Source organism: Corythoichthys intestinalis, chromosome 15 (assembly GCF_030265065.1).
Source record: "Corythoichthys intestinalis isolate RoL2023-P3 chromosome 15, ASM3026506v1, whole genome shotgun sequence".
In the NCBI taxonomy this organism is placed as follows: Eukaryota; Metazoa; Chordata; class Actinopteri; order Syngnathiformes; family Syngnathidae; genus Corythoichthys; species Corythoichthys intestinalis.
In genome coordinates, this window is record NC_080409.1 from 42386828 (window position 1) to 42401882 (window position 15055).

At 37.0% G+C, this 15055-nt stretch overlaps 1 protein-coding gene across 5 annotated transcripts in view; it reads left to right on the forward strand.

The window, feature by feature from the left end:
* Positions 1-15055, forward strand: part of cdin1 (CDAN1 interacting nuclease 1) — a 152707-nt gene that overhangs the window by 50873 nt on the left and 86779 nt on the right. For all 5 annotated transcript variants that reach the window (XR_009067176.1, XR_009067177.1, XM_057859795.1 and 2 more), the window contains exons 3-6: positions 688-733; positions 4438-4502; positions 5980-6040; positions 12330-12402. Coding sequence is in view for 3 of the 5 variants with exons in the window: in XM_057859795.1 (XP_057715778.1) it covers positions 688-733; positions 4438-4502; positions 5980-6040; positions 12330-12402 (245 nt within the window). In the remaining 2 variants the exon portion in view is untranslated. The remainder of the gene's footprint in view (positions 1-687; positions 734-4437; positions 4503-5979; positions 6041-12329; positions 12403-15055) is intronic.

A 15055-nucleotide genomic window follows, 5' to 3' on the forward strand; every position in this document is an offset into this window, starting at 1 on the left:
CACATTTTTTGATCAGCTGCACAACATTGATGTACTGAATTTCCCTATGATGGAATGTGGTCTTGTCTTCTTTACAATTTGAGGGATATTGAAGGTAGCCCCTCTTGCCGCTGCGTGTTTCCCCATGCTGGTGTCTATGCCAGGTGTTTGACATGGGGTGATGGGGGTTGCTGGCTGAATGTGGCTTATGGCAACCTTTTTGGACTGAACGGACTCCTGGGAGCTGCTGTACTTCCTTCAGTGCGAGTTTCCATTTTCAAAGCCCGCTGGTTGCTGAAAATGGCGGTGGAGGTGTGTTGGGGGTGGGGGGCTGGTTCACTTAGTGTAGTATCACTTGCCAGCCATAAGAGTAAGACCATCTCATGATTTTTTTTTACCACTTAAAGAAATACAGGTTGTCATTGTATGTAAACCCCCAACCCCAACATGAATTAAACTGGTGTGATGTTATGTATGAAAGTGACATAAAAACATAATCAAGCTCCCTGTGTCTTATCTGTCAGAGGTGATCATCTGGAACAACTTTGCCACCCTTGTTTTCATGTTCTTTTAGATTACAGGGCATTTGGTTCGAGCTTTGAAGCCTCCCTGCCTACACCCCACCACCACACACACGTCCTGTCTTTCTTTGTGAATGTGTGCGATGCTTTCTGGTAATTAACTTTGTCCTTCTTTTATTTGTTCCAGTCACTCGCAGTCCACTCTTCTGAGCATCTTCTCCCTGGAGTACCAGGTTAGAAGTTTTCTTCCTTTGTGAGGCCTGACAGGTGCCTAATTGAATGATGAATGTCCCTTTATTTCTTTGTAATTGAACTGCCAGCTCTCTGATTGGTTTGGAGGATGCCCCTCAAACTCGCACCTCGCCAACATAGACTCGTTTATTTCAACCCCTCCTCATCACATCGATGCCACTTGCCTGCCCGAGCCTCAGTGGATGGCTGCCAAGCCTCCCCATCCATCTGTCTAATAACATCTAGCCCCTGCTTATTTGGTGGACCTGTAATAAATTATGCTAAACCATTATTATTCTGACAATAATAATTTCCCTGTCTAGTGCGGCTGCGTGTGCTAAATGTTTGCTGACTCGCACTGTCACTGCCGCTTTCCACGCTTGACAGCCGATGATGATAAATGGCCGCCGCCGCCAGTGGCAGAAGGCAGCACGGGCAGAAAATGGAGTCATTTATCATCTATCTGACGGGTGTCAGTCACTGGGGTTTTCTCAGTGGAATTACTTTTTTTTTTTCCTGTGTGTAGTAGTTTTTAAATAAGTTGTTTTTAAACAACAACAAGCTCTTCCTCTCTTAACCCTTGTACTACTCCTCAGCAAGGAAATTGCTTGAAGATGTAAGCTTGAGGAATACGGGAATAGCATCATTGTTTGATAAGTGGGGGGTAGAGGTGTGGGATGTACATTGTGGTTGTTGCACACTTTGACCCACTCCCTCCACAAAACTTATTGGAAAATAAATCACGGTGACCTAAGATCCCTCATGGTCATTCATAAGAATATGAAATTCGCCAAGTCTATATATGTCAGGCTTTATTTTTGTCATTTGGATGGGGAAAACTTAAAAAAAAAAAAACTTTGTGACAAATTAAATGGTGTGTGAATTTACTCTGAAATAACTTATGTGGATATCCACAGAAATTACATATTATGGACTAGAACCTCCAAAGTCAATTTGTTTGGATTTTTTGTCATAGAAAACACAGTTATAAATAAAGTAGGCTCGATGATATTATACCAGCTGAGTGCGGGAGGCGGGATACACCCTACACTGGCTGCCAGTACATTATAGAGCACCTACTATACACTAGATAAGCAAACACTTACTGTATATCTACAGACAATTTAAAAGATGTGACTCTAAGCACATCTAAGAGTAACTTTTTTAAAAAAACCATAAACATACCAAGTGTAACAACTTAAAAAAACCTATACAACCTAACCTTACAACCAATTTTAAAGTGTGGAGATTAACAATATTTTTTTTTCCACCATACCGGAAATGTTTCAAACATCGTAACTCTTAATAACAATTGTAATTATAAGAGTCAAATATTAAAATGCCATCTCTTTAAACAGGTCAAAGAGAAGTAAATACTGTAATGAATAGTAATTATGAAAATAAAATGTTATTATTTAACCTTTAACTAACGTTTTTTTCGGACTGTAAGTCGCACCTGAGTATAAGTCGCACCAGCCATAAAATGCCCAACGAAAAGGAAAAAAAAACATATATGTCACATTTTGGGGGGAGTTTTACTTGATACAATTCAACACATAGAACAGATATGTCATCTTGAAAGGCAATTTAAAATAAAAATACAATAGAGAACAATATGCTGAATAAGTGTACAGTATGATAATGTTACATGATGTAACATTGAGAAAAATAACATCAACCATATTGTTAAGGTGGCTGTCCACAGTTCTCCTTAAGAGATATTTATGAGATGCAGGTCATGAGGAAGGCAAAACACATACTGAATTGTGTACATCATCCCCTTCATTGCTCGTTTGAGGTCCTCCCTTCAGGCAGGAGATTTAGAGTCCCTTGTTTTAAGTTAAATAGGACAAAGAACTTCTTACCCAGTGCAATTCGGCTGCTAAATTTGCACAATTCTTGCACTTAAATGCACAACTGTCTATAGCCTTTTAAATTTGTAGTCTGTCTATGTGTAAGAGTTGTTGTGTTATCTGTTATCTGTATGCTTACCTGCTGTAAGACTAGTTTTACCTTCTTATGGGACAATAAAGTTAAACTGAAACTGAACTGAAACTGTATGAACAACGAAATGCGAACGTGGCCGGTATGTTATCTAGAGCTGAAACAAATACTCGGGCAACTCGAGTATCTCGAGTTTAAAAACTGATCTGAGTAATTTTATTCACCTCGAGAAATGGTTTAATTTTGCCAGCTCTAAGCATCACGTTTTGCCCGGACTACTTTTAAAGCGGGACAACGCACTGACGTCACGTGCGTAGAGGAAGAAGCAATAGTAAAAAAAAAAAAAAAAAAAAAAAAAAAAAAACGTACTGCAGCCGACAGCCACTACAAACTACGCCGACGTTGCTAAAAACTACGCCCGCATGATGCTAGTGTGGTAGCAGGTAGTGTCCGATGCGTCTCATAGATATCGCATGCATTTAGAACTAGATGCGAAATGACAGACTCGGCCGCGTCTGGGCAGCGTTAGTAAACAGCCGCCATCTTTAAGCAGTAGACTTCTCAGCGCTAATAAATATAACGTTACTGTCACTCACTCACGTAACGTTAGCCCTTCGGAGGGCTAGGTTTCTATTGATTATGACCACTGTCGATGCGTGGCTAACGTGTTTTACATACAGGCTTTATTTAATCTGTAAAAACACAGCGCTGTAGAGTGATGAGGGTGTACAATTTAAACATAATAAAGCTAACTGTCAGTTTTAGCTCAGTAGTCATGGCTGAATAAAACACCAAGTAGCACTGGTCCCTGATGTGCTCCAATACAGCAGGTATCATACATTAATTTTGAACACTGCAAAAACTCAAAATCCTATCAGTACTTACAGTTTAGACTAATTTAAAACCTAACTAGAACTTAAAAATAGCTTGACACAAATGGGAATTCAATTGAAACACGTGGGAAAAACACATAGCTTTCAAGTGATGTGTTTTATTAAGCGTAATTACATTTTTTGGTTAGAAATACTTTTTTTAATAAGATCTAGAAGTGTTTTGAGTGAAAGCAGTGAATTTTTTTTCTAGTCACATCTGAGATGCAATTGTTGGCTGTTTTCAACAATGTAAATCGAAAATAAAGACATTGATTGACAGAAAATGGTTCAATATTGGATTAAATGGCTTTTTTTCTCATGTATATTTATAATTGCTCTTTACCTAAAAAAAATGTTTTATCCTATTACTCGATTAATCGATAGAATTTTTAGTCGATTACTCGATTACTAAAATATTCGATAGCTGCAGCCTTAATGTTAACGTAAGATAGCTACTGAGTTATTCAGATAACTATAGCACAAAGAACATGCTAAAAAGCTTACCAAACCATCAGTGTCACTCCAAAACACCAAAATTATATGTGAAATGATATAATAATGTGTTAATAATCACACGCATAAGTCGCTCAAGAGTATAAGTCGCACCCCCAGCCAAACTATGAAAAAAAACTGCGTCTTAAAGTCCGAAAAATACGGTATGCAGGTAAAATGCGTCTGAGACATAAGGTCTCATTTCTAAGAGAGACATTTTTTTTTTTATATGTACTGAAAACAAATATAAAAAGTTAACAACTGAAATTTCGGCTTTGTAAAATACTCATCTTGAGGTACCATTATATTACCAATCTTAGTAAGTCGTCTTAGTAGTAGTCACAGTTGTAGTGTTTTCTCCTGGTTTCTAATAATATCTTCCTTCTATCTCACAACAGAAACGGACTAAAAGGACTATTTCAAAGCACCATGCGCCTGACGTCGTTGAAAGCTACTACCAGAGGTGCAATGCTCTGCTCTACGTCATCATCCTGTTGGCAACTGGGGAAGGGGCTACAATAATATAGTACTCGGGAGTCAATCCAGACCATTGGTCATATGTACAGCTTCTTTTCTCATGAGACTTTAGTAGGGCAGAGAAGACATTAGTTTTGTGATACGGTAGATAAAGTTAAACAAAGCAACAACAACATTAGTTAATATTGTTTTATGTTACTCAATTATTGTTGGGTATAGTGGCTAAACGCTATTTGAAAAAAACTGACATTGCAACTACGTATATTGCGATATTAAAACTAGAAGAATTTTTATCAGAAGACTTGAATAGCTCTGTTTGGAAAGACTTTGGTTGACTATGACCACATTGTATTCATTTGAGATGTCCCGATCCGATCATGTGATCGGAAACCGGGCTGATCGAGCCATTTTTCAGAGAACCGGAATTGGTTGAAAAGGATCAGGTTTTTTTTTTTTTTTTTGCATCATGCTCATACAGCCTCTCATCCACCCTCCTGCTAAGCAGTTTAACCAAACTGTTTTTCTTGGTCACCAGTGCAGCTAGCGTTTGGTACTTAAAATTAACGATGATTGACAGGTTTTTAGCTTTTATCTGCCCAGAGAGACCTTGCTACTAGCTCTACGACCAAAGGCACAAATGTGTTAATCATCGTTAAACTTGGTACACAGTCTAAGAGGCTGTTCTCGGCAGCGTAAGCATCAAAGCAAAAAAAAAAAAAAAAAAACTTTTTTTTTTTTTTTTTTTTTTTTTTTGTTTCGGATCGGGACTTTGTATGGGCAGATTCTCAAAATCAAGTGACTCAGACTCGGGTGCAACAAAATACCATCGGGACACGCCTAGTATTCATATAATCCCATTTAATCCAGGCTAAAGTGGTGTATGTGTTGAAGATCGGTGTATATAAAAAGAATCCAGGAAGCCATGTCTCTACACAATTGTTGCTTTTATGAAGAAAAACAAAAGTTTACATTTAAAAAAAAAAAAACACAAAAAAAACATTGCACATCCTCCGATGGGACTATTGTGCATGCGCACGTTGCGATGGCGATGTTCAAAAGATATATTGTGCAGGCCTAGTTGGATAGTCTTAATAATGATGAGGAACACTATTTAGTGTGTGATCCTGTAACCCTTTATGTCCTGTATTAGTGAATTGCATATTACTACAGTCATTTCAACGTTGACAAACCTCAAAGCTGAACTGAGGCTTATTTTACTGTGGAGGGAAAACTCTGTTTTTGGGCGGCAGAGGTTAACTAACCAATTTATTCATATCTGGTTTAAGGGGGAAATTTGAAGCCCTCTGAGCTATGTTGCTTTAACCACATTCAGCCTGCCATATGCCATCCAGGGCAAAGTCATCAGGGACATTAGCATGTCTAGGCTAGCCTTCGCCGCTTTCCTTTTCTGACTGCCTCCCATTTATTGTCTCTGCTTTTGTTCTTTTCATGTTCTAATGAAGGTATCTGAGCAAGGCCATGGCACATCCCTCTGCTCCTGTCTTGTTGGAATTGGCCAATGAGGTAATGGTTTAACATCCACCCACCACCCCTCCATCTCAGTCATTGATGTCCTTTTGTATCAATGGTTATATAGAGGTTGGCAGCGGTTTTTGATTTTCTCGCTTGTCTGTTAGTCATTATGAAAATTGCTGAAATGGTCTGCTCCATTATCAATTATTTAATGTAATTAGCTCTCACCTCCATCAAGCAGATGTGAAAATACTTTGTTGTCTTTTATCGTGCAATTTTCCCCAAATTGCACCGGCCCGGGCAAAGTGCAAACTGCAGACAGGTGAGGAGCGAGGGGTCATCTGTTAATTCCTCTTTCTATCACTTCATTGCTTGTTTGATTTGACATGATGTCGGAGGTTGTGCGTTAGGTTAAGTCAAGGGTATACACTGCACCTAAACAATTACACTTCTAAAGAACTTATACCAAATTCGGCAAATGTTACCAGAGTACGGGGACGTTTACTCAACTGCAGATGTCGGCATTGTACCAATTTAGTTTTGGAATGATATATATATATATACTTAAATTTAGGTTCAAGCAACATCCCATAACATGGAAGGGAACATACAGCAAGATCAGACATTGTAAAGTTCTTGTTAAGGGGGCTTAATGTACAGTATCTCTTTTGATCTCTGTGCTGAGCCTCAAACGGTATTTAAAAAAAAAAAAAAGAGGATCTACGTCAGAGGTTGCGCTAGACTTTTTCGTTGTCTGTCATTTTGACTGACAGGGTCATAAAAATCCGGTCATAATCTATTTTTACCCGTCACTTAAATTTTTAAAATGACTATATCTTGATGCAGTCACTATATGTATATACACAATAATACAATATAATATAAAGTAACTAACATTAGTGCAGTCATGGATTACAGTAAGCAGGCCAGTACTGTGTTTCCATATATATTTTTATTATATGATGTATATACAGTATATATATATATATATATATATGTATATGTATATGTATATTCCCCCCCCCAAGTGGGACCTTCCATGATCCTAATACATTTAATAATAATAAAATATATAATTCTATTATATATATATATATATATATATATTTTTTTTTTTTTAGTATTATTATTAAATAATAAAAATGCACGTTCATACGACGCACATAAAGACAACTTCCAATTTTTTAAAAAATCGTTAGAAAGTTGTATGGACTTACAATACGCTAGCTTGTTGTTTCCTGTTGTCTTCCGAAATACACCTGGGTGACGGCGCGTCAAGTGTTCGTTCATAGCCGACGTGCTACCGTGGTATGCGAGCTCAGCTTAGCAAAAAGAGCACACACAGTGGTGGCACCCTCCATATTTTCCTTGAAATAATTTCAGGCTCTGGCTAGTCTGGTCCGCTTTTTTGGCTTTATGCCGCTTTCACCGTGTTACCAATTCTGCCCTTCTTGGTAATTGGCGACGTTTTCAACTGCTCGCCGCAGTGATCTGATTCACTTGATTCGTTGTCATCCTTCACTGCATCAGTCCCTCTTTTTTCACCTCTTTTATCAACACCATCGTCGTTTTGGGGCTTTTTGAAGAAACTTCGGACACTCAGTTGCCTTGACATTTTTCCGAGTAAGGCCAACGACGTAATGCATCAAGAGAGACAATAGCTAATTAATATGCTCACTCGCCACCCTGTGGTCTGGGGTGTTAATTGCAACCTGTCAAAATGACAGATGGACTTCAGTTTTTTCCGTCAGCGTTGTAAAAAAAACGGTCAACGACGGAAAATATTCGGTTAACGCAACCCCTGATCTACGTACAACGAAAGGACAGTTTGCTAACTTGCATAGCAAAAGTCTGCTAGCTTAAATGCTATAAAATGCTAACGTTTTTTTTTCTCTTAAGAAATGGTTCAAACACTTAGTCCCACAAAAACAGCTAAATATACCAACAAACTAAATTACGAATAAAAAAAGCATTAGCTCCAACAAAAACTTAGCTTATGTTGGTCTTAACAGGGAGCAGCTGTATTCAGCCATGCGAAATAAGTTATGTCATATTCACTGTTGCCGCTAAAGGGCAGTGTATCCACCCAAATCAATAAAACCGAATGCAAACACCTTCAAACAAACCATTCCAATGCCACTTTAATTAAACAATACTCAAAGGAGCAAAATTTAATTTGAATCTTTTTTCTAATCAAATTACTCGAGTTTAGGGCTGCAGCTATCAGATATTTTAGTAATCGAGTAATCGACTGAAAATCCTATCGATTAATCGAGTAATCGGATAAAACATTTTTTTAGGTAAAGAGCAATTATAAATATACATGACAAAACAAGACATTTCATCTAATATTGAGCCATTTTCAGTCAATCAATGTCTTTATTTTCACTGTACATTGTTGAAAACAGCCAACAACTGCCTCTCAGATGTGACTAGAATAAAAAGACCAATTCACTGCATGTTAAAAAATTACTCTGCTACAACCTGTAAAAATGCCATGTCATGAAGCATATTTCTTACTGTTACATGCCGTGCAGCATAATAAGAACAACAACAACAAAAAATGGGCGTGGTAAAAATTAAGGTGACAGTAGGTCAAAATGTCAAAAACACAAAAGATTTAACACAAACAAAAATCAGAAAGAGTATAAGGCTTGATTACAGAAAATGATAACTTAGGCTAAGACTAACAAAAACATCACTAGAACTAGGGTGGTCGGTTGTCAGCATTTGGGACCCACCGGTCAACAACATCAGGGTGGCTGGCCAGTTTCCTATACCAGACTGATAATGATCAGGCTCCACGGTGCGATGTGGGTGGAGAAATGAGAGAGAACGAATAAGAACAAAAACAATGGCCTTGTTAACTTAATTTTTTTAGCCATAAAAATATAACAAAAATAAACAGTAACAATAAAAACGTCGAGCATTCTAGAATATTTAGTTATGAATTTCTGAAGTGAGATATCGCGGTCTTTTATCCATTTGTCCCTTCTGCACATTGTCCTCGTGTTACTTTTGCCTTAGTTTGCCCATTTAAATGTACATTAGAATTTTTATTGCGTCCTTAGACCAGTCAATGGCACTGGAGTGTTTCTTAATCTAAAATCAGAGGAGCTCACATGCATGAATGGCGCCTCAAAGCTAACTGTCATTATTCATTCTTCATTTAATTGACACACGGTTTTTTCTTCCTCTTTTTAAAAGACTGAATCCAGTTCAGAGATAACTGTCTATGAACCATTTAACTGTCATTTTAATATGCTACTTAACATTTAAACCAAGCACTCATGCTCTCTCAGACCACTAATTGATGTAGTTTCATCCCTTTATGAGACAATATATCTCCAATGGAGAGAAATGATTAACAATGATGAAAACTGCTACCGGACCCTTTTCGCCCCTAGATGTCCCCCGTGAATATTGCCGTTTTATGCCCAATATAGACTTTTTATGTAAAGGTCAGTTAAACATAAAGGCTTTAGAATAGTTGCCAATATAGCGGAACCTCAACTCACGAATGCCTTAAAGCTTGTTCAACCAAAATATTTGGGAGGATTATGCTTTGAATGACGTCGAGTTGCACTTGAGCTGTATGCATTTCAGCCCATTTTCAGCCAAGGACTGATCATTTTGAGTTTGTTTTTTTTTTGCCGTTATTGTTAAATTTAGTAGGGCTCTATTATATGTTTTTTTTCCATAGGCCCCTAGCAGGAATCAAGCAATATTTATTCTTTTTTTTTTTTTTTTTTTTTGTAGTGATAATAAAGTGGTTAATTTCTGTTTGTACTCGACAAAGATTAAAAAATCGTTGGGGGTGGGGGGATCCTAAATGAATCTATTGTGTATTTAATCGCAGTAGCTTTTTGTTTGTTTGTTTGTAGTGCTGCAGCTATCGAATATTTTAGTAGTCGATTATTCAATGGACTAGTTAGTTCGAATAATCAAGTAATTGGATAAGAAACATGAAAATTTAATTTTGATTATAAGACGACCCCCTCTTTTTCAAGACTGAAGTTTGAAAAAAAGACTTTTTGAACACCAAATTAATTTTTATACAGAAAATGATTACAGTACATCCGAAACAAATAATTATAACAATATATTTGAGAGAAAAAGCATGTTATTTTGCCTCATTCAAATCTTAATATCTGAACATTTAAATATGTAAACTAAAGTGCAATCACCTTCGTAAATGAATGGGTTCTGGTTTTTGAAATGTAAATAAACCAATCTATTGTGATAAAACAACAAAATTGCAATAACTGCATTAACCATCAAAGTGAAGTCTAACTGTAACTGTAGGCTTGAAACAAATCTGAATAAGGAAAAACATTGCAATGAAATAATGCAAACTGGTTAAACTTCAGAGTAGTGAGATCTGTCATGACAGAATATCGCTTCAATGATATCTGGTGCAATCTAGCATCGTGAATGGGGAGAGTAGCTGAGATCCGTCATGACAGAAAATCGCTTCAATGATATCTGGCGCCATCTAGCGTCGTGAATGGGTATAATGTCTAGACCGCGAATATAAGACGACTCCCTCTTTTTCAGTCTTATTTCAATGCAAAAAACACTGTCTTATATTCGGGCCAATACAGTATATATATATTTTTTAAAAGAGGATCTATGTACAACAAAAGAACAATTGGCTAACTTACGTAGAAAAAGTCTGATAGCTTAAATGCTATAAAATGCTAGTTTTTTTTTTTTTTTTTTACAATGCTCCTAACAAATGGTTACAACACGTATTCCGACAAAAAAACAGCTAAATATACCTATAAACTAAATTATGAATGCATTAAAAAAATTAGCTCAAATAAAAACTTACCTTAGTTGCAAGGAGCAGTTGGATTCAGCCATGAGAAAAGAGGCAGACCAGAGGGCAATGTAACCACCCTAATGAATAAAACAAAATGCAAACACTTTCAAAATATCCCATTACAACGCCACTTTAATTAAACGAAAACTTGAAGCAACAAAATTTAATTCGAATATTTTTTTTCTAATCGAATACTTGAGTTAATCGATTAATCGTTGCAGCACTATTTGTTTGTTTTGCCAATCAAAAAATTGAAGGTCAACCCCTGTCATTAAACAGTATTCTGTTTGCGTGTTCCAGTCTGGAGGAACAATGAACTGTTGAATTCAATACACTTAATATTTTTTGAATAAGGGGTTTAATGCTAGAGAGCTGAAAACGGAGTAATAATTAATATGAATATTAGGGCGACAATGCTACCTAAAGTAATCAGGTGCTCCTCCTTATCCAGGCTGGGAGGGGGGTATTGGTGAGTTTGCTATATTTCATGTGTCAGCTTGGGTATGCTGCTTACTGGGGATCTGTCATCCTCTTACTATCCAGTGGTGATAATTGAGAGCAGGCCAATAAGATGAGAGAAAAGGCCTGGGTGAGACAGACGATCAAAATGTAGTCGGAAAATCTTATTCCTATGCTCTTTAGTGAGAGTGGCCTTTTTATGCCGCCTTCTTAATGTCATAGTACGGTGACGGTAATAAATACAATTGACATTAAAAGGACAAACACTTGTGAAGAGTCAATCAGATAAACTGAAAGGCCTTTTAAGTTGTTGTTATGAAAACAAGATTAGATTTTTTTTCCCTCTGACAAAGTCCACAAACAAAAGCTCACTATAATTTGTTGCTCTTCTGTAAAAAGGTTTTCATAATGACTTGATGTGTCTTCTTGTTCGAGAAGTTTTGTGAGTAAATTGAATTCTATCATTTTTGGAACAATTTGAATGTCACCTTTCCCAACATTTCTGATGTTTCTTTTTTTCAAACTGAAAGAAATGGTGGGCAGACTACATTAAGCTAATTATATAATTACTTCTGTCAAGTGGCTTCATGCTGAAAAACCCACCATACAAATTTCCAGAAAACTTTAAGAGGGTATGTGTTAAAAAATGAAAACTAAGCTAGTGCTCCAGTGAAATAAAAGCCTGTTGTTCATTTGACATCGTTTGCGATGGAGTATGATAATCCAGCACTCATGAGAATGTGGGTAATCATCAGTTTTTAGGCCTAAGGCCATACTATACAGATTCAGGAGCTACGAAGTTGAACTCTCTGTATTTTTTTTTTTTGTTGATTTTCCTTGTGTTTTTAAAATGTTGTACTCTAAATAACGAAGTGTCCGGCTAACTAAATATTGCTTAAACATTAATTGCAAAGCGAATATAGGTTTTATAGTAGAAAATACAGTATTTACATGAATTGAGCTCATGTTTATTCTTCCATGCCAAGATTAAATAATTAAGTAATTAAATATATATATATATTTTTTGTAATTACGACTAATTATCGTTTTTTACAGGTGGATTTGTCTCCTGCACTGATGGCTCGCATCATCCTAGACAGGTTCCTCCAGGACCTAGAGGGTGGAATGCGTGAGTTTCATTCACCCTCTCAATCATTGTCTCCATCAGTCCTAATTGGAGTAGTTTGTCCATGGGATCCGCCTTCTGTTTCCAACCTTTGCTGAATTTTCCTCTCAGCTCCATCCAAATGTAAAACAGACTACCTCTAGTAGGTTTGACAATTGAGCGGTAGGAGGGCCGCCGCCCCTCAACTGCACTTTGGATCAATGCAAGCTCACCTCATCAGTGTTATTTATAACGTTCGAGTCCTTCCCACATCATCCCCAGTTGCATCCATCTAACGTACCTTCTCCTCCTCCTTATTTGTGCATCCTCTCTGGAACCTTACTGGCCCTCTCTGAGGAAATGGAGTTGCCACAAAGTGACAAAATAAAAAGCAAACACTGCTGAGGTAGCGCTGATGGATGAGCTGCAAGAGGAAGTAAATTCCAGATGCTAACATTTTTGTTGAAAATGTCAAGGATGTTTTCCAGACATTGTGTCAGAAATGTTGAGGTACATTTAGGCAAGCGTTAGCAAGAACACATTGGTAATATTTATATGCCGAGCAGATTCAACATTTGAAAGCTAAGTCTGGCTATCCAAATGTAGCATAGTAGATATCAGTCTTATCAGTTTTATTAAACATTTCGAATCATTTTTTTTTGGATTCACGATACCTGTAATATAGTTAAAGATGCTGTAGTTAAAACGACATATACTGTAGGAATATCTGCAATGTCACGCCTCGCGAACAAATAATGCCACTTTCGCCATTATTGTGTACATGGTTAGACAAACTTATGTTGCAAATACAATATCTTAATCTAACTGTTTGTAATATGTAGCTCTAGATATCTTAATGGGGACGGGGGAGTTATTTTGCAAAATCGGTGTTATTGAGCTATTAATCATTTTATGTGGCTTGTGTTGGTTTTCTAAACCATGTAATCATTAGAGGCGGGAAAAATTTCCAATTCTTAGATTATTCGCGATTCAGCCGTGGAAGATTCGAGAAAGATTCACAAACATCCAAATTCCGATTACTGAATTATACCAGGTAAAGCAGAACTAAAACACAGTCAGCGCGGTCTTCAGGACGCAGTGAGGAATGGACCGAAAGCAAATATCACGTTCAACTCATGCCGCTAGATAAAAAAACAAAAATACCTGACTGCGGCCGACATCTGGTTCAAACAACGCCCAGTTGCTAGTTGCTACAAACATACGACCACATACGCCTATAGTAGATATCACATATATGCAGAACTAGATGCTACATAACAGACAACGGCGGTGTTAGAACATATAAAGAGAACTAGATGTGAAATGACAGACTTGCAGTTTAGTAGTTGCCGCGTTGTAAACAGCCGCCATCTTAAAGCAGTAGACTTCTCTAGAAGGCTCTGTTGTAGTGAACCTAATTAACTTTTTATCTGAAATACTCCTCAATCTGCAAAATCTTGACTTGAATCTATCTTTAAATGATGAAACAGTTTTAAAACTTTGACATGTTATAAGTAGGCAGAAGGGAAATGATGGAATAACGGGAGCAATTTTATCAATTTTAACGGTTGATTCACACCATTAAATTAATTGAATGTAGTTTAAAGCTGCTGATAAAGAATGGGGACTTGAGTATTTTATTTACTGTTTTAACTGTTAACTTGCTACTGAAATATTAGTTTGGTTTAGCCTAATAGGATTTTTTAACTATTTTGGAAGTAATGTACAAAACATTCAAAGCGGGGGGGGTTGACATCAATAATCGATGTATATTCGAATTGGAGCCTCTGAATCGCAATCGTAATCAAATCGTTAGGTACCCAAAGATTCCCACCTTTAGTAATCATGTATGTTTGAGAATTCCCCGAATATGTTTTGTCTGCCAGCAAGAATGCTTCAAATGCTTGGTCCAGCAAAGCTCATCCCTAATGCATAGCACCTCCCCTGCTCTGACGTCTACTATATTGTTTAGTTACTCCTTCTGCACAGCTCCTCTTCCCCTCAAGAGAAGTAGCAGCTAATGTGACAGCTCAGCTAACACTTAGCACCTGTGCAGACTACTAAGTCAGGCTGCAGCACACTCAGCTGTGTATGGCATATTTAGCTTTTACAAATAAACTCAAGGTAACATTGTTACTTGAACGTGCTTTAGAATGTTAAAATATGCCTGAAAATATGCAATACCCGCATCCCCTTTAAATATACTTAGCAGACGAAATAAACTAAACAGACGAAAATCCTGTTGCACTATATTTTTTGCGTGATTTTAAACATTAACTCCCAGCCATTTTCACCGGAGCAAGGACCTTTGCTCTGTTCTATTGCTATATAAACATGGAACCCACTAAAAGAAAGATTAGACTCTCTTCTTTCAGCAGAAAAAAATTAACTTCATATCTTTTTCCATTCTTTTGGAATCAGCATTAGATAATAGCTTAGTTTGAGCAATTTTCCAATTTCTGTTGAAAAAACAGATAAATTGAGCTTTTTGTGAAAGTATACATATCAAACATAACTTTGACTTTACCACAGCTATTTTTTGCTTTAGTTACATCCCAAACTTCTGAATGTTTTCCTTTTACAAAATAACAGAAACAACAAGACAAATAGAGCTTTTGATAGCAAAGTAACAATTTATTTACACATAACTAACTGAAAGATGACGCTATTGTGACCG